The sequence below is a fragment of the Heterocephalus glaber genome, unplaced genomic scaffold, assembly GCF_053883595.1.
Source record: "Heterocephalus glaber isolate CG9 unplaced genomic scaffold, H.glaber_assembly_v1.0 deba00001744, whole genome shotgun sequence".
NCBI lineage: Eukaryota > Metazoa > Chordata > Mammalia > Rodentia > Bathyergidae > Heterocephalus > Heterocephalus glaber.
In genome coordinates this window covers 5729734-5753161 of record NW_028258450.1, presented here as the reverse complement: position 1 = coordinate 5753161, position 23428 = coordinate 5729734, and the positions used below count along the sequence as shown (strand labels likewise).

Below are 23428 nucleotides of genomic sequence, written 5' to 3'. Positions count from 1 at the left end.
GCGCAGTGCTTCTATTCTCCCCATGAAGTAAACAAGTGGGAGGGCCCAAAAATTCCACTCTTTGCCCCACCTCTCCCCGGAACGCCCACTTCTCCATACTGTATTCTGGCATCGAAGCCATAAAGGTGCCATTTTGTTCGAGGGCAGGGCCTTAGCAGGTCGGCAGAGGCCATGTTAATGCGGGGCAGTCTCATCTCTCTGCGGGGCGCGACAGGGAGGTGCTGGAAAAGAGAAGCACATAAAGGAAAAGAAGGTGAGAGGAACTATACCTCCCAAGAGGTGCTGAAGGTCCTGGAATAACGCGATGAAGCCGTCAGTGCCAAGGAAGCCACCTGGGTGAATTCCTGAGTAACCCGGGGCGGGGGGGGTGGGGGGGGTCTTAGCCGCCATTTTGAAGCTGGGCAAACCGAAGCAAGAAATGCCAATTGGATCTTTGCCATCCTTGGTGCTGAAAGCGGGGGTGGGGGTGCTAGGCTGGAGGGAAGGAGAGCCCGTATATATTATGGGCAGATGAAGTCGACTAGCTGCCATGTCGGGTGCGGGCACCTCTTTCTTCCCTTTCTCTGGAAGCTGATTATGCATAAGCGAAGTCAGGTCGTTTGCATTCGTTTATTGTGGTGCTGGGTAAGCATGCGTGCACAGTCATGTTTCTTGAGGGTGAATCGAATTGACCTAGGCTGGTTTCCGCTCACCCTTACGACATCTTTCTTATGGGCACAATGCTGTTGCTTTTGCCTCACTAGCCCAGCAGAAGCTTCTGTAGCCACTTTGGTCTCTGGCACCCTGGACCAGGGAGGTGGGATGGGCGGAATGCAGGAGGGGCAGGCAAACGGAACTGACGCAAGGCGCCGCCATGCCTTTTGAGGGCGGTGACGACGCCAGGCTGGCCATGCTGGCTACGGGCACGTGAGTGGAGGCGGCGTTGTGAACCACGGGGTGGGGAAGATTTGGCGGCCCTGAGGCCGAGAGGCGCTGGGAGGATGAGTAGCTTAGGGGAGGGGGACGGCCTACATAGACCAGAGGACAGAGGTTGTCCAGTGGCCCTTATCTGAGCGCAGACAAGGAGCCTTCCCCGGGAACGGTCGTGTCTGACCCGAGGCAAATCCCAGACAGCCTTGTCTTCTTCGTCCAGACCCCCTGAGATGCTTCCTTTGGCGGTGGGCCACGTCCCCGGGGCTGGGGGGAGGGGGTCACTCCCGGGGTTCTGGGGGCCGATCACCCGTCCAAAGGCGGGACTTCCGGTCCTAGCTCCCACCTGGGCGGGATTTCCTGTTTTCTTCCTGGAGCAGTGGGTCTACCCTGGACCCCGGGCGCGGTGGGGAGGTGTCTGCGCGGCGGAGCGGGGCCCCGACGCTCACCCGGCCTCCTGCATGATCGCGTTCTCCACGCCTGCGGGTGAGGGCTGCCTCCAGCTTGACGGCGGGAGGGGGGTCGCTGGCATCCCTCGCTTCTTGGGGGACTTTGCTCTGTTGTCACATCCTCCTGGCACCAGTTTCCCCACCTTTCTCCCCTCCTAAGGGCCCTGTCACCTCACCTCTGGCCCGCATGTAGGGGACAGGTCTCCCTAATGTTAAACTTCTGCATTGAGGTGGGGGCCCCCCCAGCCGACAGGACTTTCTCTCGAGGGGAGGAGTCCGGAGGCTCCGGCTCCCTGCTTCTCCACTGTTGAGTAACTGAGCCCACAGTCTGCAGGCTCTGGCAGGGAACTGCGTGTGACTCTTGCCTCCTCCTTTTTGTCCCTGCCTCTTCTGATGGGAGAATCACCACCCACTCAACCCCGATTTCCAGTGTTCCAGTGTTCAGGCCTGGGCTGCCCCGGTAGCCCTTTTTCCCTGTTCCCTTGGTGGCAGGAGGGCCTGGGACCCAGAGAAGTGAGAGCCCAGGCCCGCATGCCAGTCACCTCCCTGCTTGGTTTCCTTCTTGGAGGCCTGTGGGGGCCACGGGCACTGCCCAGTGCTGTGGGGTTTGGGGCTCAGGAAGAAGCAGTTCCAGCCCCACTCCCCCTTGTCTGGCTGAGTGCCTTCTGGCCAGTGTCTGAAGCTCTCTGAGCCCCTCCCATCTGGGTGGGATCATGAATCTCGCCTCTGAAGGCAGCAGGATAGCAGTGAGGATTAAGCGCAGGTTCTGACACCCAGCTGGGCCTGGGTTTCCGACTGTAAAGTGGGGTGACAACAGCTCCCCCCTCGGGGAGGTGGAGGGAGGATGAGAAGGCCGCTCATGCCCCAGGTCTGCCTTCCTCCCGAGGCCTGAGTGGTCCCTGAGTTCACAGCCCCCGAGGCGGGAAGTGAGGTGTCAGGGTGGGCCCTGCACAGGTGCTCCGGACTCAGTGAGGAATGGGAAGAAAGGCACAGAGAGAGTCAGGCAGCAGGCCCGGGTCACACAGCAGGTTGGAGTCAGGGCAGGAACCGAGCCCCTGGCCTCTTGCCCTTTCTCCCATTGTCACTCCTGTCCTGGGCACACAGATTCCTCCATTTGGGGAGTCCACAGTGTGACAGGAGGCAGGCAGTGAAACAGCTGCCACTATCTCTGGGGACGTGAGCTGGGATGGCGGGACCCCAGGCATTGCAAGGACTCCTGGGAGTGGTCTAGAGCCCAGGGGAGGCACCAGGACAGGCCTTCGGAAGTTTGGATGCTTCTTGGTGCATTTCCAGCACAGAGCAGCTCCCTGGCCATTTTTTGCCTTTATTCAACCCCTGCACTCGGTCCCCTCAGTCACAGACCCCAGTCCTGTCCCAAGGGGCGTGGGAATCGAGTGGCCCCGGGAGACTGGCTCCATCCACAGTTGGGGGAAGTCTCATCCACACTAGATGAGTGAAGGATTGGCAGCTTTATCCCAGGGGATCTGGCAAGGGCCAGGGTTGGATCAGAACCAAGACTTTGTGGGCCGTGTTCGAGCTGGGCTGGGCCGTCCCCAGAGATGCAGTGCCTGCCACACATGCAACTTCAAATGTCCCGGAAGACAGACGACACTCACTTTAGCCAGTGTAGCTAAAATGTGGTCCTTTCCACATGGAATCAGTGTTGTTGCCCAGATTGCTACTCACTCATTTCCCCTTCTACCTGTTTGTACTGTGTGCAAAACTACATAGCTCGGATGCCCAGGCACATGCTGAGGACATGGGACAGGCAGGGCCCAGAGGGGAGGAGGTGGGCCGAGGGGCGGGTGTCGGGTTTGGCAAGGAGCAGAAGCGGGAGTGAGTGACACCCAGGGCCGGGCCTCAGCCCCTCTCCTGCTCTGCCCACAGGGCGCGGATGGCGGCGGCGCGGCCCGAGGAGCTGTGGGAGGCCGTGGTGGGGGCCGCCGAGCGCTTCCGGGCCCAGACTGGCACTGAGCTGGTGCTGCTGACCGCTGCGCCACCGCCGCCGCCACGCCCGGGGCCCTGTGCCTATGCAGCCCATGGCCGCGGGGCCCTGGCCGAGGCTGCCCGCCGCTGCCTCCAGGACATTGCACAGGCCCACAGAGCTGCGGCGGCCGCCCGGCCTCCCAGGCCCCCGCCAGTGCCCAGCCCCGATCCCAGCCCGCCCCGACCAGCCCTTCCCAGGGAGGACGAGGAGGAGGAGGAGGAGGAGGAGGAGGACCAGCCGACAGAGACAGAGACCTCCGGGGAGCGGCTGGGTGGCAGCGATAACGGAGGTGAGAGGCCTGAGCAGGGCTGGCTGGGCAGCGGTGGGCTCCCTGCGGGGCAGGACTGCGCACTCGGCTTCGATGTCCCCCGGGTGCCTCCGTCCCCAGCCTGGCAGCCAGACAGGAGCGTTGGGCGGAGCTCAGGGCATGCTCAGGCCCCTGAGGGCTCCTGGTCTGGGTGGGAGGTGGCTTCCTGGCATCAGTCATGGGGACTTTGGGGACCAAGGTAGGGTTCAGGAGTCACTGGGCGTGTGGGCAGCAGCTGAGGACACCAAGGCCTTCGGAGGTGTTGGGACTGCAGATCCGTGGAGCAGGGAGGCTCAGAGACCAGGGAGCAGCTAGGTATTTGGGGGGAATTTGGAGATTGGAGACTTCCCAAAGCCTGAACACTAGGGCTTTGAGGATTGAGTAGGAGTTTGCAGTTGCCCTGATAAATAGGAGTTACTCATGTGTTTTTCTTACTGATGGTTGGTTGCCTCAGTGTTGTTGGAGAAAACTCCCAAAGCAGGAAGGGCACAGACTCTGGATTCAAATCCTGGTGCTACTCACTAGCTGAGGACCTTGGGCAAGTGACAGGACCCATAGTGGCCTTTGGGCCTCATTTGTCAAGTGGGACCACAGTGGTGCCCTACTTCTCCCCACTTCTGTGTGGAGTCCCAGTGTCCCAAGCAGACCTCCCAAAGTTCACAGCACCAGTTGTTTGCTCAGTGGGTGACAGGTGACAAGCTGGATTCTGCTAGTGACAAGCAGAAGAGGGGAAGGGCGTTTAAGGTGAGGGAATGAGAGCCGCAGAGGCTCCAGGAGGTGGTGGCAGTGCCTGGAGTTGGGGATGAGCAGCCGGGGCTGGGATGCCACTGCAGGGCTCTTCGTGATGGACGAGGACACCACCCTCCAGGACCTGCCCCCCTTCTGTGAGTCGGACCCCGAGAGCACAGATGGTGAGTGGCCCGGGCCGCCCACCCTGGGAGCTGGGCAAGGGTGAGGACAGAGCCTGAGCCCCTTCCCTCGCAGACGGTAGCCTGAGCGAAGATGCCCCTGCCGGCCCCCCGGCCTGTTCCATGCCCCCCGCCTCGGCCCTGCCCACGCAGCAGTACGCCAAGTCGCTGCCCGTGTCTGTGCCCGTCTGGGCCTTCAAGGAGAAGAGGACCGAGGCGAGGTCATCGGATGAGGAGAACGGACAGGTGAGGGGTGGGTGGGGAGGGGAGGAAGGAGGCCTAGGCTCTGGTGTCTCACCCCTGAGCCGATTTGTTTTGGGATTCATGGGAATTGAACCTAGTGCCTTGCGCATACTAGGCAGGTGTTCCACCCCTGAGCTCCATCCCAGCCCTATTTGTTTTTTAATTTTTGAGACAGAGTGGCTCAGGGTGGCCTCAAACTTGAGATCCTCCTGCCTCAGCCCCCCAAGTAGCTGGGACTTCAGACATGGACCGCCATGCCTGGTTTGTTAGCTGATTGAATCCTCCCCTTAACCTGGAGAGGCAAATGCTGGGTTCATCCTACAGCCTTAGGATGTGTCCCAGGCCTTGTGGGAAGGCCTCTCCTCTCTGGAAGTAGCTCCATTTGCTGAACATGTGCTCTGGGCAAGGCACAGGTATTTTTGCATCCCCTCCAGATGGGGAAACTGAGGCTCAGATCACCCTACACCTTCCTGGCCCCACCCTCGTGTCCTCTGCTCTGCCCACACAGTGCCCTATATGGAGTTCTTGGCCTGGCCTTGCTGCCCATCTCTGAAATTCCCTGAAGCAAAGGGGAAACCGAGCCACTGAGAGGACACATGACTTTCCAGAGTCTGGGCCTAAAAGGGGCAGAGCTGGTACTGGAACCCAGCATCCTTCAGAGGAGCTGTGGGCCTCGAAGGAGGAGGCCCAAGACCCCAGTGTCTCCCTCAAGCCTCAGTGTTGTTATTTGAAAATCAGCAATCAGGGCAGTGAAGGACCCAGGTGTGATGGTGCACACCTGTGATCCCAGCACTCAGGGGGCCGAGGCAGGAGGATCACTGTAAGTTTGAGGCCAGCCTGCACAACAGTGAGACCCTGTCTCAAAAAACGAAAACAGGGCCAGGGATTTAGCTCAGTGGTTCCACTGCCTGCCTCACAAGCGCAAGGTCCCGAGTTCGATAAAAAAAAAAAACCAAAAGAATAATACAAGGCCTGGAGATAATAGTTTAATCTGGAGGCCCTAGGTTTAAAAAAAACAAAACAAAACGCGATTGCCCCACAGGCCAGGCCAGGCCGCTCCTGTTAACACAGCCAAGTGGACCTCAGGCCTCCTGAGCAAGGGGCCTGGGCTGCTCTCCTCGGGAGGAGGGGACTTTTCTGTGCCATGGAGCCACCTTTCCCAGCGGTCCCTGGGCCGTGATTTCATCTCAGCCCTCACAGGGCCTCTTCCCCGCCTGTTTTTCGGGAGAAGAGATGGAGCCCTAGGGAGGCAAAGTCTCCTCTTCCCAGCTACTTAGCGGCAGAGGTCTTGGGGGACATGAGAGGGCCCTGGGTGCGCACAGCTTTAGGGACAACAGAGCGACAGCACTTCCACTGCGGTGGGGCCCAGGCCAGTAACCCTGAGTCGGTGCGAGAAGGGCACAGCCGGCACAGGGCACAGCCGGCACAGGGCACAGCCGGCACAGGGCATCGCAGGGCGCGGGCGGGAGGTGGCGCGTTACGGGCACTGGGACACGGCGCGCCGCCAGCCTGACCCTACCATCGTGGTCTCCGCAGCCCTCCTCGCCCGACCTGGACCGCATCGCGGCGAGCATGCGCGCTCTGGTGCTGCGGGAGGCCGAGGATACCCAGGTGTTCGGGGACTTGCCGCGACCGCGGCTCAACACCAGCGACTTCCAGAAGCTGAAGCGGAAATACTGAGGCCCGGGTAGCCAGCTTCGTCCGGGCGCGGCCGCCCCGCCCCACACTACACCCCTGCCCCGCCCCCGAGTCCCGGCAATCCGGGCGGGCCTCCGGCTGGTCCACGGCCTCCAGCGCCAGGGGGCGAGATCTGTCCTGCCTGCCGTTTGGGTCTGTCGTCCTTTTCTCTACCTAGCGACAGATTCTTTAAGGGCACCGAGTCGCTTTCTGGACGGGGGCGTGGCTAGTTCTAAACCCTTAATGGGTCTACTCCGTCGTTTTTCTGCCTAGCGACAGTCTTTGCTCGCTCGGCATTAGCTCCATCCCTGAAAGGGTACAGCCAACCTCTTAGGATTGGGAAGTGGCCACGACTTTAGCCTAGGGACCGGGCAGCTCTCTCATTTGATAGGCTAGAATCCAGTAAAGGGGCTCAATGTCTAGGGGAGTTACCCTCAGCCCTTCCTAAATCCTCTTTGCTGATTGGCTACAGCCTCTTGGGGTGTGGTCAAGCGGACCGTCGCCTTTCCTGAATCCTCCCTCCTGATTGGCTGCAGCCTATTGGGGGCGTGGCGAAGCCCTCCGAATCAGGCTGTGGCCTTCAGTTTGCCGTTTTTTACACTACTGGGGCTGGGCTGGTAATTTTTTGGCTGAGTCCTGACAGTTGCACCCCTGGCCCCCTCAGGGATGGCTCAATCCTGTCCCTGCGTCCAACACCCCTCACTGGTTCCATCCCACAAGAGCCTGCCAATCGAAGCTGTCCTTTTCTCCAGGACGGTACCAGCTCCCGCCCCTCTCCCCCACCCCCACAGGTGCCTTAATGGGCCCTTGTCCACCCAAGGTGGGGGGCAGGGGGCTTCACTCTCCGGCCCTGGTGTGGGGGAGAGAGTGGGAGGATCGGGAGTTAGGAGGGGCGCTCTGAGATTAAAGAGTTTTATCTCTGATAAATGTGAGTTGTGGTTGTTCATTTTCTTACGCCAAACAGCATATTGATTTCTCAGTGCAAAGCTGAGAGCTGGAATTATTGTCTCCATTTTTGTTTTGTTTTTTGAGACAGGATCTCGCTGTGTAGTCCAGGCTGGCCTTGAACTCACTGCGAGATCGTTTTGCCTCAGCCTCCCGATTACTGGGATTACAGGCGTGCACCACCACGCCTGGCTCATGTCCCCGTTTTATAGATAAGAAAATGAAGGGTTCTTGGGGTCGGGAAGAATACTCTGGTCCTGTGTGACCGTGGAGGCCTAATCTTCAGGTGGATGAGTGTTGGAATCGTCCTTAAGGAATCATCCCTGGAGCCCAGGTTCTCCAGCAAAGAGGAACAGGTGGGACCTGGCTGCAAATTAGGACGAGACCAAAGTGGAATCGCCGTTTCTCGCCAGTCCACCACCGGATTTAAAAGGGCTTACTGACACCGTACACTTAGATAAGCTACATTTACACGTGTTCGCTCTGTTATCTCCCTGTTAACCCCACGAAGTGGAAATCGTTATGTCCCCTTTATAGATGAGAAAGCTGCCGCGTCGAGAGTAAAGCAAAAGAGCGATCTAGGTCTAAGGGGGCAGGCGGGGTTGGGTTTCCTCGGCTGAGCATGATCGTCTAATGGGACCCAAAGCTTCTCCCCAGTTGATGAAAAGAAGCAAAGTGGAAAGGACGGAGGATTCGCTTCGCCCCTACTGGCCTGAGCCTCCCATTGCAGCAAGAAGGATGAAAGCCATAAACGGCGGACCCTAGGTGCCCAGAGAGGAGAGGCGAGGTGGCTGCTGCGTGGGCAGAGCCAACGCCCCGCTTCCCTCCGTAGAACAAGTCACTTCTGTCCGCGAGGAGGGTCACGGGCAGGGCGCCCCGGGCAGGACTTTCCTAGCCATCAGAAGAGACTCCCTGGTGGGAGCGGCGGACGCAGCTGAGTGTGGGAGACAGCGGCGCTTGAAGCTCTCTGTCTTGCTCCCGGGAAGTAGGGACCCTCTCATTGGCTGAGAGCTGGAGTCGGCGTCGCCGCCTGGGAAACGGGTAACACCTCAGGCGGGAGAGGGGGCGGGATTTCCTGTAACCAGCCAGAGCGCCTTGTGGCTACGGCTCACATACCTATTTCCTCCCAAATCCAGATCATCACCCAGGATGGCGGAGGTAGAGGCCCAGGGTCACCTGTGGCTGGAGAGCCCTCCTGGGGGAGCGCCTCCTATCTTCCTTCCCTCGGACGGGCAAACCCTGGTCTTGGGCCGGGGACCCCTGACCCAGGTCACGGACCGGAAGTGCTCCAGGAACCAAGGTGAGTGGCGCCGGGGTCTGCTGCGGGAGCCGTAACGAAGCCCTTGGGGAAGGTGCAGTTATCCAGAAAGAGAATTGCGTGGTGCAGCCACTTCTGACGTTGAGAGGTGGCCTCTGGGCGGGGAGCACAGGAAGAAGGGTTGTACCTCACCTGAAACTAGCCAGGCCCTTTGGGGGATGGAGCCATTCCTGGGAGAATTGTCACTGAGCCGATGGGGATGCTCACAGGCCTTCTGCAGGCCCGAGACAGGCCACCACCCTCGTGAAGAGAGGGTCCTATGGAGGAAAGAAAATGTTAGGTAGGATGAATGGTACCAGGACAAGCCCAGGATCTGCATCTATCTGCCCTTTATCTAAGATGTCCCCATTCTGTAGATACAAGAATTCGCCGCGGGGCTGTAGACTTGGCTTCAGGATAGAGCCCTTCCCTAGCCTGCGGGAGGCCCTGGGTTCAACCACCAGCGCCCTGGACGGTGGGGGGAGTTTCCACCCTGTTCCCTAGGTAGGGATCCCTGTTGTCCAAGACCCAATTCCCATTTAGAAATACACTGCTTCCGGGTCCCTCTGGAGTAGATGCTGTGGCCCCATTTCGTGCCCTAAAGCTGGCCACAGCCTGTAGTAGTGAGGGAACCAATCACATAGAAATGCAAATCCTGACTTCACCCCCTCACTCCTCAGTGGAGCTGGTTGCAGACCCTGAGACTCGGACGGTAGCAGTGAAACAGGTATCAGGGCTTCAGCGAGGGGAAGGAAGGCCTGGGGGTGGGATGGGGGAGGAATCGCAGCCCAGCAGGGAACATTACGAATTAGGCTGTGTGCAGTGGCATACAACCTAGCCGGAAGGCTGAGGCAGGCAAATTCGAGGACAATTTAACAAGACACTATCAAAAATTTGTAAAGGTCTGGGGCTGAGCATGGTGGCACATATCCGTAATCGCACCGCAGAAGCTGACACAGGAGGAGCACCATGAATTCGAGGCCAGCCTGGGCTACATAGTGAGTTCAAGGCCAGCCTGAACTACATACTGGGACCCTATCTCAAAAAAAAAAGGGCCAGGGATGTAGCTCAGCAGCACAGCGCTTGCCTGGCAAGCTCAAGGTCCTGAGCTCAATCCCCAGTACCAAAAAAAAAAAGGCTGAGGATGTAGCTCAATGGTGGAGTACTTGCCTGTGAGCAAGGCTCTGGATTCAATCCCCAGTACTTGAAAAGAAACAAGAAACATCTGATTGGCTGAGCGAGAAAGCATGGCCTACTGCGGTAGGGGTTTCTATTGTCCCCTTTCTATTGGGCAAGCCTGGAAGCCTGTGGTCTTTGCAAATCCCTGATTGGTGGTACACAGTAAAGAGGAGGGGATTAAGGTTTCGACATTTGATTGGAGTAGGTTTCCATGAGGGTGGAGCTAGTCCCAGCTCCTTTTTTCTCTGCAGCTGGGCGTTAACCCTTCTACTGCTGGGACTCAGGAGCTGAAGCCCGGTTTGGAGGGCTCTCTAGGGGTGGGGGACACACTGTATTTGGTCAATGGCCTGCACCCACTGACCCTGCGCTGGGAAGAGACCCCTACACCAGGATCCCAGCCAGACATTCCACCTGGCACCCCTCTGGTGACTCCAGACAAGGAGAGGAAGGAGGAGGAGGAGGAGGATGCTGAGCCCCAGAAAAAGAGGATGCGGAAGTCATCTCCTGGCTGGGAGAACTTGGAGAAGCTGCTGGTGTTCGTAGCCCCTGGGGTGAAGCCCCGGGGCAAGGTGAGGGCCCCAATGAGGCACCGCCACAGACTGCAGATCCATTCTGACTTCTGGAAAGCACGCAGCTTAGTCCCTGGCAGGCAGGCAGCACCTGAAAAGGCTTTACTTCTGTTTTTATTTTTGTGGTTATGAACCTCTGAGGGGCCGGGGTGGGGCAATGTAAGATACTCATCCCCATTTTAAAGACGGGAAAAGTAGGGGCAGAGAGACGAAGCTGTGACAAGAATTAGTGAGGACTTGGGATCTGAGGCTGGAGGTGTCATGTGCTGTTCTACCCGTTTTCTTGTGACCCCAGGTGGCTGCCTTTGATCTGGATGGGACCCTAATCACCACCCGCTCTGGGAAGGTCTTCCCCACGGGCCCCAGTGACTGGAGGTGAGGAGGGGTGGGGTCAGGAGTGAGGGAAAGCTGGAGCTGCCCAGCCCCCTGGTTACCTGCCACTTCCACTGCCCTAGGATCTCATACCCAGAGGTTCCCAGGAGGCTCCAGCAGCTGGATACCCAGGGCTACAAGGTGTGTGTGTGTGTGTGTGTGTTGTGCACACAGAGGCCAGACTGTGCCAGGGCCCTGCTGACCAGGCCCAGGTGACACCGTGTGCTCCGCAGCTGGTGATCTTCACGAACCAGATGGCCATTGGCCGAGGGAAGCTGCGAGCAGAGGATTTCAAGGCCAAGGTGGAGGCTGTGGTAGAAAAGCTGGGGGTCCCCTTGCAGGTACAGCTGAGGGGCAGCTCCCAGGGACTGACTGACGGGGTGAGCGCTCAGAGAGCCCAGGACAGTGTGTGACCCGACCCCACGCACAGGTACTGGTGTCCACGCATGCGGGCCTGTGCCGGAAGCCGCTGACGGGCATGTGGGAGCATCTGCAGGAGCAGGTGAGCCCCTGTCCCCTTGACTCCATGCTTGGTCCCCACAGTGTGCAGCTAGGACATGCTAGATGTTGGCCCGCAAAGCCAGTGCTCTTAATCGCTGAAATCAGTGACTGAGGGAGAGAGCACTCACTCCTTCACTCATTTGTTCACTCCTTCACATGTGTGTGTGTTCTGAAGCCCACAAATACCTTGAGCTGGAAACAGCGCTCGCCCCGCAGTGCGCAGGCGCCACAAGCACGGCCGATCTAATCGTGCAGGCTGGCGTGTGACCTGGAGGGAGGCCAGGAAAAGCAGCGCGGTTCCAGCTCCAGCCGTCACGGACGGGGTCAGGGACGGCCTCTCCAGGGAGGAACCGTTTGAGTACAGGTCTTAAGGAGAGGGGGCTAGGTGCAATGACAGGTCGGAGGACCGAGGCAGGACTGAGTGTGCTGTGTCTGGGACCGAGGAGTCTGTGCTGGACCTGAGGGGCAGCATTGAGCTGCCTGCAGGGAACAGGCGCCCCCTGGCGGCCGCGTGGGAACGGGCCGGCGAAGGAGCCAGGCCTCGGGGCCAGGGGCCAACTGGGCAGGGCGAAGGTGAGGCGCTGGAAGGTGTGAGAATGGCCGGTGGTGGGGACGTGAAAGGTTCGAGACCAGCGGGCACAGAGCAGCAGCCTTGCCACCTGTGGGGCGGGCTTCTCACCCCCTCTCTCCTAGGCCAACGAGGGCATGCCCATCTCCCTCGGCGACAGCATCTTCGTGGGAGGTGAGCGCCGGTGGGCAGTGGTGGCGGGCTGGGACCCAGCTGAGTTGCCGGTGGATGAGGGGGGTCCTGGTGTGTTCCAGATGCCGCGGGCCGCCCGGCCAACTGGGCACCTGGGCGGAAGAAGAAAGACTTCTCTTGTGCCGACCGCCTGGTGAGCGCCATCCTGCCCGTCCCTCCCGCCGGTGTGACCCCGGCTGACCTGTCCCTCCCTCTGCCTGACCCCCTTCCCTGCAGTTTGCCCTCAACCTTGGCCTGCCCTTTGCCACGCCTGAAGAGTTCTTCCTCAAGTGGCCAGTGGCCCGATTCGAGCTCCCGGCTTTCGACCCGGTGAGGCCCGGGGGAGGTTGGGGGGGGGGGTCCCAGGGCAGGAGCGGGGTCTCAGGCCCCTTGTCACCCCCAGAGGACCGTCTCCCGCGCAGGGCCGCTCTGCCTACCCGAGACTAGCTCCCTGCTGAACTCAGACCCAGAAGTGGTCGTCGCCGTGGGATTCCCCGGGGGTGAGATGCCCTGGGCCCGCCCGCCCGTCCATGGCTGGTTCCCTCCGGGCTGTGAGCCCACTGACACCCGTGCCCCTCGCAGCCGGCAAGTCCACATTCCTCAAGGAGCACCTGGTGTCCGCCGGCTACGTGCACGTCAACAGGGTACATCTGCTGGTCTGCAGCGCCGGGCTCTGGGTGCGGCCTCTCCCTGGCCCCCGTCCGGTCCTGACCTCTCCCCATGCCCCAGGACACGCTGGGCTCGTGGCAGCGCTGCGTGAGCGCGTGTGAGGCGGCTCTGAAGCAGGGGAAACGGGTGGCCATCGACAACACAAACCCAGACGCTGCGAGCCGGGCCAGGTACGGGGGTGCCCTGGGAGGCCACCAGTAGGGCGGGCAGGGGCCCGGTGACTGCCAGCCGCTTCCTTGCCCCTCCAGGTACATCCAGTGCGCCAGAGACGCGGGTGCGCCCTGCCGCTGCTTCCTCTTTGCAGCCACACTGGAGCAGGCGCGCCACAACAACCGGGTGAGGTCCGGCCCCGCCCCTGACCGACTCCGCCCCCAGCACCGGCCCCGCCCCTGACCGACTCCCGCCCACCCCTGCAGTTCCGCGAGCTGACCGGTTCCTCTCACGCACCCGTGTCCGACGTGGTCATGTTCGGCTACAGGTGAGATCGCTGGCCGAGCAGGCGGGCCCTGGGCAGGCAGGGCTGGGCCTCCCTGCCCTCACTGCCCCCTCTGCCTCCAGGAAGCAGTTCGAGGCCCCGGCGCTCGCCGAAGGCTTCTCTGAGATCCTGAAGATCCCGTTCCGGCTGCAGTTGGAGCCGCCGTTGGAGAGGCTGTACCGCCAGTTCTCCGAGGGCTGAGCCGCAGCCCGGTCCCCGTCCCTGCCCCGTGCCCTACACAATAAATGCTGTTTTCTGCAAGCTTGGCCAGCATCTTGCTGGGAGGGAGGGAGGGAGGGAGGGAGGGAGGGCGGGCCTCTCAAGGGTGAGACGCAAGGCCGGAGCCAGGCTGAGCAAGGGGAGGCCTTGTTTGTTGCTCTGCAGATGGAGACTTTGGAGACACACCTGACAGAAAAGGGCACCAGGGCCGGCCCGACCTGGCCCTGCCCATCCGTCCCAACTGGGTCAGTCTGGATGCTTTAGCACATCCGGGCCTGCTTGTATCCTAACCACTCAGGCCCTGCCGAAGAGCTGCCGGCACCAAGTGGGCCCCTCCACAGCCAGCCGCCGCCATGGGGCCTACCCGAGCTTGGTTCCACACGGCCCATGAGGTCAAATGCCCAGGGTGCAGGTTCCATGACACGGCTAGAACCCGGGGTGACGGCCCACGGTGTGGCTGACGCAGCCCAGCTACGGAGGAAACCCGTCCCCACCGGCAACCTTTCTTACAGGGACTGCAGGAACAGGCAGCACCTCCACGTCTGGCGTCGGTGAGACACAGCTTCTTCCCACCACTTTCTGCTCGTCACAGTGGGGACAACCCCACCAGGTGACCTGGCAGCTCCACACTAAGCTGTTTTCCCTTTTTCCCTTCCAGCCTTGCTGACGATCCAGCAAACCAGCCCTGCCCACATGGGCCCCAAGCCGGCTGTAAACCCGTGATCCCAGACCTTCAGGGCTCCACCTCCCCACCACTGGCGCAGCAGCTGGGCAGTGAGCAAAGGTGGTAGGCAGATTTTTAAAACGCTTTATTGGGGAAATGGGTGGGGGCTGTCCTTGGAGACCTCAGGACACGGTCCTCCATGCTGCAAGGCAGTTGTCCCCAGGGGCCCCTGCTCAGAAGCATCTGACCTGGGGGCAGGGACAGAGTGGGAGGGACATGGGGGACCAGAGCACAGGGCCCCCGGGAACTGGGAAGGGCCCTCCTGGGCCAGACCTGGTTGTGCCGCCCCAAGACCCCCTTCCCTGCCCAGGCCACCCTGGACCATAGGGACTGCGGTGCCACTCTCTGGTGGTCCCAAGGCTGGGGTCACCCTGTTTCCCAACACCCCTGGCAGGTCTGAGGGTCCATCTGCACGCAGCAACAGGGTGGCCACTCACCAGTCTCGGCGGGGGCCTCCTCTGTGACTCCCAGAGGACCCGGCCAGGGGCCTCTAACCCCCCATCTGCAGAGGAAGTTGGGGAAGGGGTCAGCACGGGGGAGGCGGGCAGAATGGGACGGGGCGCTGGGGCAGGCCTCACCCCTCGCTGCTGCTGCTCCTGCTCCAGGTTCCGCTGCAGGACCTGCTGCTGGTTGGCTATGACACGCCGGATGCCATTGATGAAGCCGCTCTGGTCATGGGGGATGAGGCCGATGAAGATCTTCTTCTCGCAGGAGTAGAGGAGCATGAGTACGCGCACCTCGCAGGGGGCCGTGTGGGGGAAGTGCAGGCAGCCAGCCTGGGGGCACAGGGAGGTGTCACACAGGGCCTCCCACGGCCCCACTGCTGTCACAGCACCCGCTGGCCTGGCATGGCCCCGCAAGGAGGACGTGGACATAGGCTGAGAGTGACGGTGGCCCAAGAAGTAGTACCCACCAAGGCAGATACCAGCTCACACCGGAAGCCAGGCGTGGGCCAGCAGAGCAGATGGGAGATCTAAGCCCCACCTTCCTGCCAGGGGCAAGGGAGGCGACAATGCAGACACCAACACCACCATGAACACAGGTCTCAGGCGGGCTTGGGACTTGGAACAGTGACAGTGACACTGCTAGCCAGGGGCTCCCAATGATGGACCTCATGGATCCTGCACAAGGACCACCCTCCTGCCTTACAGAGGGAAAACTGAGGCCAAGAATGGAAGGGACTTGAAGGTTCCCAGAACAAGCCAGGGGCTGCAGTGCCCCGGCAGGGCTCCTGAGGGAGCTCTCTGGGGACCCCACACCCTCAGACCCACAACCTCCAGGGTGCCACATAGACTAACACAAAGGGGAATATGGTGCCTCAGGACAGGTGTCTTCCGGTGTGGCGAGCATCAGGACACCGGCGGATGTCGCCAGCGGAAGGTTCAGCAGCACAGATGGCCAGCCCTCCCCAGGTGGACGGGGGCACAAAGCCCGAGGACCAGATGGGCACCAGGTACTCGAGCGTGGGGAGCCTTTGGGAAGGGACGGCCTGGAACTGGGTTTCCCACGGGAGAACCCCAGGGCGGGGAGCCTGAGCCAGGCAGTGGGTGGGACAGGTCAGGGCAGGTGCACGGGGACTGAGCAGCCCCACCGAGCTGTGCACAAGTCCCAGTCTGCTTCCATCTGCACAGTGGGACTGGGACAGCCCTGCGCTCCGAGTCACCTGAATGCAGGCGCAGCAGCCTCCCACCCTCAGGGCCCACCCCGGGCACGTGGGCCTCCCTGAGGCCATGACACTCACAAAGCCGTTGTCCATGATCCGGCACAGGCTCTTCAGCGTCTCCAGGTCCTTGGTGAAGTGGAACTGCACAAGGCGTGAGTTCCGGAACAGCGGCACCAGGGTGGTCTGCGGGGAAGCCAACCGGCATCATGGACCCCTGGATCTTCACTCCTAACCCCCAACAGCTGTCAGCAGGGGACCCAGGCGCCTCAGGTCCCAGACCAAGGCACCGGGCACACCTGCCATCTCGCTGTCCTCTGCATCCTCAGCTCAGCAGACGCCCCATGAACCTGGGCAAATGGCCCACCTGCCCTGCTCTTCAGCCGGCCCAGGCCCACCCTCCATGTCTGCTCCAGCCATCCCTTCCCCACCTCTCATCCTAAGCCAACTTCAGTCCACAGGTACTCCCCGCAAGCCCCAAAGCTGGCCTGCAGGCCCTGCCAACCCTCTGCCTCTGCCCTGCCGGCCCCTCTGCCACGCACCAGCAGCTGCTGCGGGATGAGCTGCATGTACAGCTTCCTTGGCCACTGCTCGGTCCTCCTAGGGGACAGAGAACGACGTCAGGTGGGGCCCCTGCTAAGGCGCAGCCTCCAGCCCCAGCCCAACACTCACAGGATCTCCCCTTGGTTCACGTAGACGTGTGATGGTAGCCACCTCTTGGACCGACTATTGGGCTCAGGCCTGGGCTTTGGGGGACAGGAGGAGAGAGACCTCAGGAACAGGACACCATGGGCCAGCCACCCACACAGCCCACAGTCAATGGCATGCACTGGTCCCAGGTCCCCAGGCTGCCCAGGGCTCACCTCCTGCCATTCCATGACTCCGCTCCATGCCAAGAATTTGTTGTTGACAATCTGGACAGGCCCTGAGTGGACACCACCAGGTCCCACTGCCTGTGGGAGAGCGGCAGGTGGGCGATGCACCAGGAGGGCCCTGCTCACACCTGCTAGCTGCTCTCCCTCTGCCTCAGTCCCCGAGACAAGTCCCACCCGGCACACCAAGCCCACGGCCTGCTTCTACTGAGCTGGCAGCCATGTGACTCACGCATGGTCTGGGACACCCACCCCCACCGAAAGGCAGCACTGTTGATAATGAGGACACAGCCCGCTCCAGGAGGAGCAAGCTGGACCTGCTGCCCAGCCCCCCCACACACACACACACAGAGGCCACCTGCCCTCACTGAGAGCCCTGTGGGGACAGGCTCCTGCCACTCGCCCTGTTCCCTCACTCGGGCCAGGTTGCAGCTGGCTGACACACCTGCTTGCGGGTGGTGATGACCTGCCGGATGGCGTTGACAAAGCCACTCTGGTCATAGGGGATGAGGCCCATGAAGATCTTCTTCTTGGATGAGTAGAGGAGCATGAGCACTCGGACCTCGCAGGGGGAGATGTGGGGGAACAGCATGCAGCCAGCCTGTAGAGGACCAGTGGTCAGCACCCCGGGGCTGCTCCCCACCCATGCTGACCCATCTCCTGCCTGGCACTGAGGCCAATGGATGCAGCCCTCAAGGTCAAGACTATGGTCCAGGGCCAGGTGTGGTGGCACACGCCTGTAATCCCAGCACTCGGGAGGCTGAGACAGGATTGCTGTGAGTTCAAGAGCAGCCTGGGCTACATGGTGAGACCCTGTCTCAAAGAAACCAAAAAATAAAACAGAATAAGACCGGGGCTCCAGTGAGGGCCGCGGCTGTGATGTGTACCTCAGCAGCTCCCTCCCTGCAGGACCGGAGGGCCCCACCCTGCTTCTGACACTTCTGATGCCCCTCGGCGTCAGACAAAGGTGAGCTGGACCTGCCACCCTACTGGACACTGCTCTGCACTGCCACCTCAACTTGTGGCACTGGGGCCCCCACTCAGTCTGTGCTGGCCACGCTGCACCCCACAGGTGATCCAGGGTCAACAGCCCTGGCGTGACCAGGCCCGGAGGGAGCAGGGCCCGTCTGGATGGAGGGGTCTTGGCACGCACAGCATCTGTGGAGGTGGCGGCTGTATCTGGGAGGGGACCAGGTGAGCCGAGTCCTCTCGCATCCCATCCCCAGCACCCACCACCTTCCACAGCCCGACCTTTCTTCCCTCTCAAGGGCCAGGGATACTGCTGAGCCAGAGCAGAGAGGAGACAGCACAGGCCCAGGGGCCCAGTGCTCACTTCCTGAGCCACCTTCATCCAAATCCCAAAACCCCTGACGACTTCCCAGCCCATAAGCAGTTGCTACCGGCTAAAGTCATGGGTGTCTTGTTTTTCCTTATGTGGTACTAGGGATTGAACCAAGGACCTTGACACTAAGCTACATCCCTGTGTAACAAGGTCTCCCTACGTCACCCAGGCTGGATATGAACTTGCAATCCTCCTGCCTCAATCTCCTGCAGTGTTGGATATATACTTAAAGTCACAGCTTTACAAACTATACACAGACACTCCGTCTTCCCAGGAACCCTAGCAAGTAAGGCCTTCTGTAGCTCCATTTCATAGAGGAGGAAACTGAGCCCGCAACGAACTATTCTCCTGCCTTGCTCCTTTCCCCAGCCACACCCCTTTACCAGGGCCCTCCCCGGTGGTCACAGACAGGGGCCTTGGGGCAGCAGTGGCCTGAATTCCTTTCCTCTTGGCCTGCTGGGAAGCCCTCAAAGGGACCCTGAGTTTCGAACAGGCACTGAGCCGCCCACCCTGGGGACAAGGCTCCCCAGCCCCGCCCACTGGCCTCAGCCCAACTCACGAAGCCGTTGCCCATGACACGACAGAGCCCCTTGAGCGAGTCACAGTCTCTGTTGGTGAAGCGGAACTGTGCCAGCTGGGAGTTGCGGAACAGGGGGCCCAGCGTGGTCTGGGGGAAGAGGGGACACCTGGGTCACCATCAGGGCAAGGAGTGTTAGGAGTGCAGGATGGGTGGGCTGGGGCAGGTCTCACCAGCAGCTGCTGCGGGATCAGCTGCATGATCAACTTCTGTGGCCACTGGTCCGTCTCCCTGCGGGGAGGAGCAGGTCAGGGGGCTCCGGGTCCACCTCCCCCCACCTCGCCACACAGGACACTCACAGGTTCTCGCCCTGGTTCACGTAGGCCTGGCAGGGCAGGGTCCGCTTCAGCTTCACTGTGGAGTCAGAGTAGGGTCTGCGCTTCTGTGGGCAGAGGGGCGTCACAGGCACAGCCTCGGTGCCCAAGTGGCCCCAAGGACCCCAGCAGACCTGCTGCAGACTTGCTCACCTCCTGCCACTCCAGGACGCCACTCCAGGCAAGCAGCTTGTTGCTGAGCCGGTGCTCACTGACAGCCAGCCCCCCAAGGGAGAGCCCAGGGGAGGAGGGCCCAATGGGACCCAGGGCCCCGAAGACCCGAGCACCTTCCTACAGCAGACAAGGGAGAGGAAACAGGCTGGAGGACCCTCCAGGGGGCACTGTGCTCACATACTCCAGAGGGAATGCCCCAGTGTTCACAGGCCTCTCTGCAAACTCTCTGGGCCCTGTCCAAACCCATTGCCCCAGCGGTCAACACCCCCCAATGTCTTTCCTGCCACCTCCCAGGACCTTCTCTCTCGGCAACACTGTCCCTTCAGTCCTGATAGCCATCACCCTGTCCCCTCCACCTTCCTGGTATGGCAGACCGCACTCTGACTTCTTCTGTGGCCTCCTGAATTCCAGACCCAACTCAGAAGCCAGCAGCCTCAGGGAGTGACCTGCGCCCCGGGCCTCCACATCGTGCCCAAACCACCCCAGGCGGGGTGGTCTCACATGATGGTGGCCCTGTCCCTCCAACCCTTGTGGGGTGGCTCACTGCACTCAACAAAAAGTTCAAACTAGGGGCTGGGGATTTAGCTCAGTGGTTCCAGCACCTGCCTTGCAAGTGCAAGGTCCTGAGTTCAATCCCCAGTACCAAAAAAAAAAGTTCAAACTAGCCGGACATGGCAGCGCACAACTGTAATCCCAGCACTCAGGAGGCAGAGCAAGGAGGATCACCACAAGTTCGAGGCCAGCCTGGGTTACAAAATGAGTTCAGGGCCAGCCTGAACATAAAGCTAGACCCTCTCTCAAAACAAAAAAAGTTAAAATGTTCAAACTCCAGCCCTGGATTGGCCTCACTGATCCCAGGGAGGTGGCAACCAGACACCCATCAGGAACAGGGACTGGCTACTGTGGCTTTCTTCATGACAGCCCACCCTGCTTTCTTCAGGGTGTTCTTTTATTTTGCTTTTTCCTCGCTTTCTTGGCCCAAGCTCGCTCTACAAACCTAGTTTCTCCCTCACTCTTCATTTTTACTTTTTCAAAGAAATTTTGCCACTGCTTCAAAAAAAAAAAAAAAGAACAGGACTATCCAGAACGGGGCACTATACACCGCAAGAGCCCTCACACACCAACACACTACCAAAACCCCAGAATAGCCAAGCAGTAAAGCCTAGCAGTTACAGGTCCTATTTACAGAGCATACTCCTAGCTAGCATTTTTAAACCAGAGTCATCTCAAAGCAAACAAGAGAAGGTTTCAGAAAGAGCCTGGAAGAAATGCATGAAAAATCTCAGCAGTAGGTACCTCCAGACAGCAAAAAACTGAAAGCATAAGCGTGATTAACTTTAGTCTTCTTACTAGGGAGTATTTCCTCATTTTCTTACAAAGCACACAGAAGTCTTTGTTCCAGAATTATAACAAGTAGGGAAATTATTTTGTGGGGGCTCAAGAACAAAAACTTGAATAACCATGCTGTCCACCTGGACAGGTGATTGGGGCCAGACCCTTTTCGATCAAGATGAAAACCCACAAACACGTGGTGTAACAGTGTCTGACTTTCAGACAAGTGCTGACGCTGGAAGGCTGGGTATCTGAGCAAATGCAACTGTGCCCACTGGTGCCTTCTGGGACACAGTAGCGGTGTGCTTGGACTGGGCTATGTGGACTGCAAACGTGTTTTGTTACAGTACACGTGGCACACATGTATGTATTTACTGCCACGCACATGGGCTGAAATTAAGACCAGGACAGCACAGGGTCCAACATAAGCTGCAGTGACAACATGACAACATAAACTCCAGTGACATCTTTGCTTGTCTGAGAGGAGATGTTGATCACTTAGGACCACAGGGGTGTTTGGGGCAGGTGCCACATACAGCATAGAAAACTGAGGGTACTGGCACAAACAGAAGGTGCATCTGCAGCAGGCTAAGGGCAACCCCAAAGGAAATCTTGCCAAAGACAAGTGTGTGCAGGGCCGGGGATTTAGTTCAGTGGTTCCACCGCCTGCTTCGAAAGCGTAAAAACCCGAGTTCGATCCCTGACACCAAAAAAAAAAAAAAAAGACAAGTGTGTGCAAAATTGTGCTGACTTGCTGCTTCCGGCACAGCGATGCTCAGTTAGTACTTGGAGGGAAGTTTAAAGCCTTCGGATGTGCAAGTCAGGACCTAAGAAGCAGTTCCGAACGATCAGATGGGACGCTTATGGCAGGGCAAGGGCGGTGGCGCGAGGTGAGTTTCGGAGGCGCTCATCAGAGGCTGAGCGTTTGTCCCAGATCTGTGGGATCCCATCTGAGGCTTGAGCGAGTCGCCTCAGCGCTCTGCCCTGGGCAAGGTCGGGGCAGTGGACAGACGACACAGACGAAGCGAGCCTGAGACCAAGCCCGGAGGCGGGGGGGAGGGTCTCACATCTGGGCAAACGTGTGCACGGCGGGACTGCGTGTGAAACGTCGCGATGTGCTTTCACCGCCCGAATTAAGCTTTTTCAGATTTTCGAAAAGTATGTGCGTGTCTCAGGTCTAGGGATGCGTGTGCAGCCTGATGCACCTACAAATCTGAATGTTTACTTTTAAGGTATGGGCTCAGTGCACTCCACATCTGGGCGTGAGCGCAAATTCTGGGTGCGCACGACAAAGGCACCGGAGAGAACGCCCCTGGGTGCAACATCTGGTAGCACGTGTGCAAAACATGGACACGCCACACACTCGCCGCTCCCCATTTCGCGCTCCCACCCCCCTCCTCCATTTCCCGATTTCCAGCCCAGAGAAGAGACCAACTTTCCATTTGGAAAAGCAAGCCCGTTCTCCTGCCCCCTACCCCGAGTTTAAATCGGGCCGCGAAGTCAGCAGTAATTGGAGCCCATCCCACCCCAGTACCCCACACCCCTCCGCGCCGGGCCCGAACGCATAACAAAGGGGAGAGCCTGGCGCGTACCGCCGGGAGTCTCCTGGGGGACCGGCCCGACACGACCACCCTTCGGGCCACTATGGAGACCCCAGAAAAAAGGGGACCGCGGACAAAGGCACGACCCAGGGGAGGGGCGGCGGGGGCGGGGCCGTGGAAGGCTCTGGAAGCAGGGAGGGGGCTCACCATGGGAGGGGCCGAGCGGGCCCGGATCCGCGGCGGCTGTGGGCCACGGGAGCTGGCGGGCCAGGAGCGCGAGCGCACGGCACGCACCACCAGCGGCCTCGGGGGCCGGCCGCGAGCCCCCAAGAGGCCCCCAGCGCCGGAGCGGTGTGGGGCGCGGCGCGGACGGACCATGGCGGGAGCGGGCAGAGCGGACTGGGGTCCGCGGCCTCCACAGACAGAGGGGCGCGGGCGCGCGGCTTCGTGGGAGACGGGCTGAGCCGTACCAATCGCGGGGACCGCGCCGCCAGCGGGGTCGCCGAGGCCAAACCACTGCGCAGAGCGGGGGGATCCGGCGCGTACCAACGGCGTACACGAGGGGGCGTGGCCGGAGCGTACCAACGGGGCGAAGGCGCCTCAGGAAAAGGGACGTGTGAAGGAAGAATGGCCAGGGGAAGACACTATGGGCCGCTCCTCCGTGGGGGAGGAGCTCCGAGGTCGTGCGACCCAGAAACAACTTCGGGGGGCGTGGTGAGCGAAAGAGCACACCAAAACGGGGGTGAAACCAGGCGATACCAAGTCAGACCCGAGACCGAAAGTCGCCGGGACGCGGAGGCAGGACCCTACACCAAAGACCACCCACAGGAAAGAGGGGAGGGCGGAATAATGGGTCTGGGGCTGAGAGGACCCTCCAAGAGACCTGGGGGTGTGGCTAGCATCACGCAGAGTTTAAAATTTGTAGGCGGTGACGTAGCTAGGTGATAGGAAACTACAACCCCCAGCGGGCTTTGCGCGCCCTGGGAGGGTCGGCTGTTCTAGGCGACCCCGCCCCTCAGCCGCGTGCCCATTGGTCACTGCGCTAATCCCCGCCCACCGCCCCTTACTCCACCTCCAAGCAGCTGGCCTCTCAGGTCTCCTCGCGGCGGTTCGCTTATTCTGTTTTTGCTCAACCAAAGTGACTGTAGTCATTTGTTAAAAGTGTAAGATTTCTGTTTCTCAAATGTGATAACATCCAACCTTAAGAGTGGTTGTGAGGCGCGAAAGGGAGTTTAATAAAATGTAAGAATCAGTGCTTGCTTGGCATAATTATTCATGTTAGCTCTCCTTTAAAAAAAAAAAAAATCGGGCCGAGGGTTTATCTCAGCGGTTCTGCCGCCTGCCTCGCAAGCGTAAGGACCCGCGTTCAAGCCCCGGTACCAAAAAAAAAAAATCAGGGGGCTGGGCGATTTAGCTCAGTAGTTCTGGCGCCTGCCTCGCAACCACA

At 60.1% G+C, this 23428-nt stretch overlaps 3 protein-coding genes and 1 long non-coding RNA gene across 16 annotated transcripts; 3 read left to right on the top strand and 1 right to left on the bottom strand.

Annotated features, from left to right (window-relative positions):
- Positions 1 to 67: 67 nt before the first annotated feature.
- Positions 68 to 7407, top strand: Akt1s1 (AKT1 substrate 1). 7 transcript variants are annotated; one of them, XM_021246112.2, is made up of 6 exons: positions 68 to 253; positions 744 to 906; positions 3246 to 3634; positions 4486 to 4563; positions 4637 to 4806; positions 6340 to 7407. In XM_021246112.2, the coding sequence occupies exons 2-6, from the start codon at positions 854 to 856 to the stop codon at positions 6481 to 6483; spliced, it is 834 nt and encodes a 277-aa protein (XP_021101771.1). In that variant the 5' UTR covers positions 68 to 253; positions 744 to 853; the 3' UTR covers positions 6484 to 7407. The 7 variants fall into 7 exon arrangements, with proteins under 7 accessions (XP_021101771.1, XP_021101777.1, XP_021101772.1 ...); XM_021246113.2 differs by having other exon boundaries at positions 149 to 336; XM_021246117.2 differs by lacking the exon at positions 68 to 253 and adding an exon at positions 1290 to 1395.
- A 1076-nt stretch (positions 7408 to 8483) lies between these two features.
- Positions 8484 to 13487, top strand: Pnkp (polynucleotide kinase 3'-phosphatase). 5 transcript variants are annotated; one of them, XM_021246110.2, is made up of 17 exons: positions 8590 to 8725; positions 9403 to 9449; positions 9625 to 9720; positions 10337 to 10470; positions 10766 to 10845; positions 10926 to 10983; positions 11076 to 11183; positions 11273 to 11344; positions 12037 to 12085; positions 12166 to 12236; positions 12320 to 12412; positions 12486 to 12582; positions 12665 to 12726; positions 12812 to 12921; positions 13000 to 13087; positions 13168 to 13229; positions 13310 to 13487. In XM_021246110.2, exons 4-17 carry the CDS (start codon positions 10390 to 10392, stop codon positions 13425 to 13427), a joined length of 1149 nt encoding a protein of 382 aa, XP_021101769.1. In that variant the 5' UTR covers positions 8590 to 8725; positions 9403 to 9449; positions 9625 to 9720; positions 10337 to 10389; the 3' UTR covers positions 13428 to 13487. The 5 variants fall into 5 exon arrangements, with proteins under 5 accessions (XP_004866922.1, XP_012921822.1, XP_021101770.1 ...); XM_021246109.2 differs by having other exon boundaries at positions 10153 to 10470; XM_004866865.3 differs by lacking the exon at positions 9625 to 9720 and having other exon boundaries at positions 8484 to 8725; positions 10153 to 10470.
- Positions 13488 to 13550: 63 nt separating this feature from the next.
- On the top strand, positions 13551 to 18113 carry LOC110346094 (uncharacterized). Of its 2 annotated transcripts, none has more exons than XR_002389900.2 (6): positions 13551 to 13996; positions 14104 to 14229; positions 14775 to 14896; positions 15492 to 15622; positions 15938 to 17668; positions 17774 to 18113. It is a non-coding gene; the product is annotated as an uncharacterized LOC110346094 (long non-coding RNA). The 2 variants fall into 2 exon arrangements; XR_002389899.2 differs by lacking the exon at positions 17774 to 18113 and adding an exon at positions 15002 to 15211 and having other exon boundaries at positions 15497 to 15622; positions 15938 to 17587.
- On the bottom strand, positions 14238 to 22359 carry Ptov1 (PTOV1 extended AT-hook containing adaptor protein). 2 transcript variants are annotated; one of them, XM_013066394.3, is made up of 13 exons: positions 22189 to 22359; positions 19088 to 19225; positions 18920 to 19002; positions 18794 to 18851; positions 18603 to 18710; positions 17147 to 17302; positions 16693 to 16782; positions 16502 to 16575; positions 16372 to 16429; positions 15911 to 16015; positions 14748 to 14945; positions 14607 to 14671; positions 14238 to 14357 (listed from the first exon to the last, which is right to left on the bottom strand). In XM_013066394.3, exons 1-12 carry the CDS (start codon positions 22357 to 22359, stop codon positions 14660 to 14662), a joined length of 1251 nt encoding a protein of 416 aa, XP_012921848.1. In that variant the 3' UTR covers positions 14238 to 14357; positions 14607 to 14659. The 2 variants fall into 2 exon arrangements, with proteins under 2 accessions (XP_012921848.1, XP_087056706.1); XM_087200580.1 differs by lacking the exon at positions 19088 to 19225.
- Positions 22360 to 23428: the final 1069 nt, after the last annotated feature.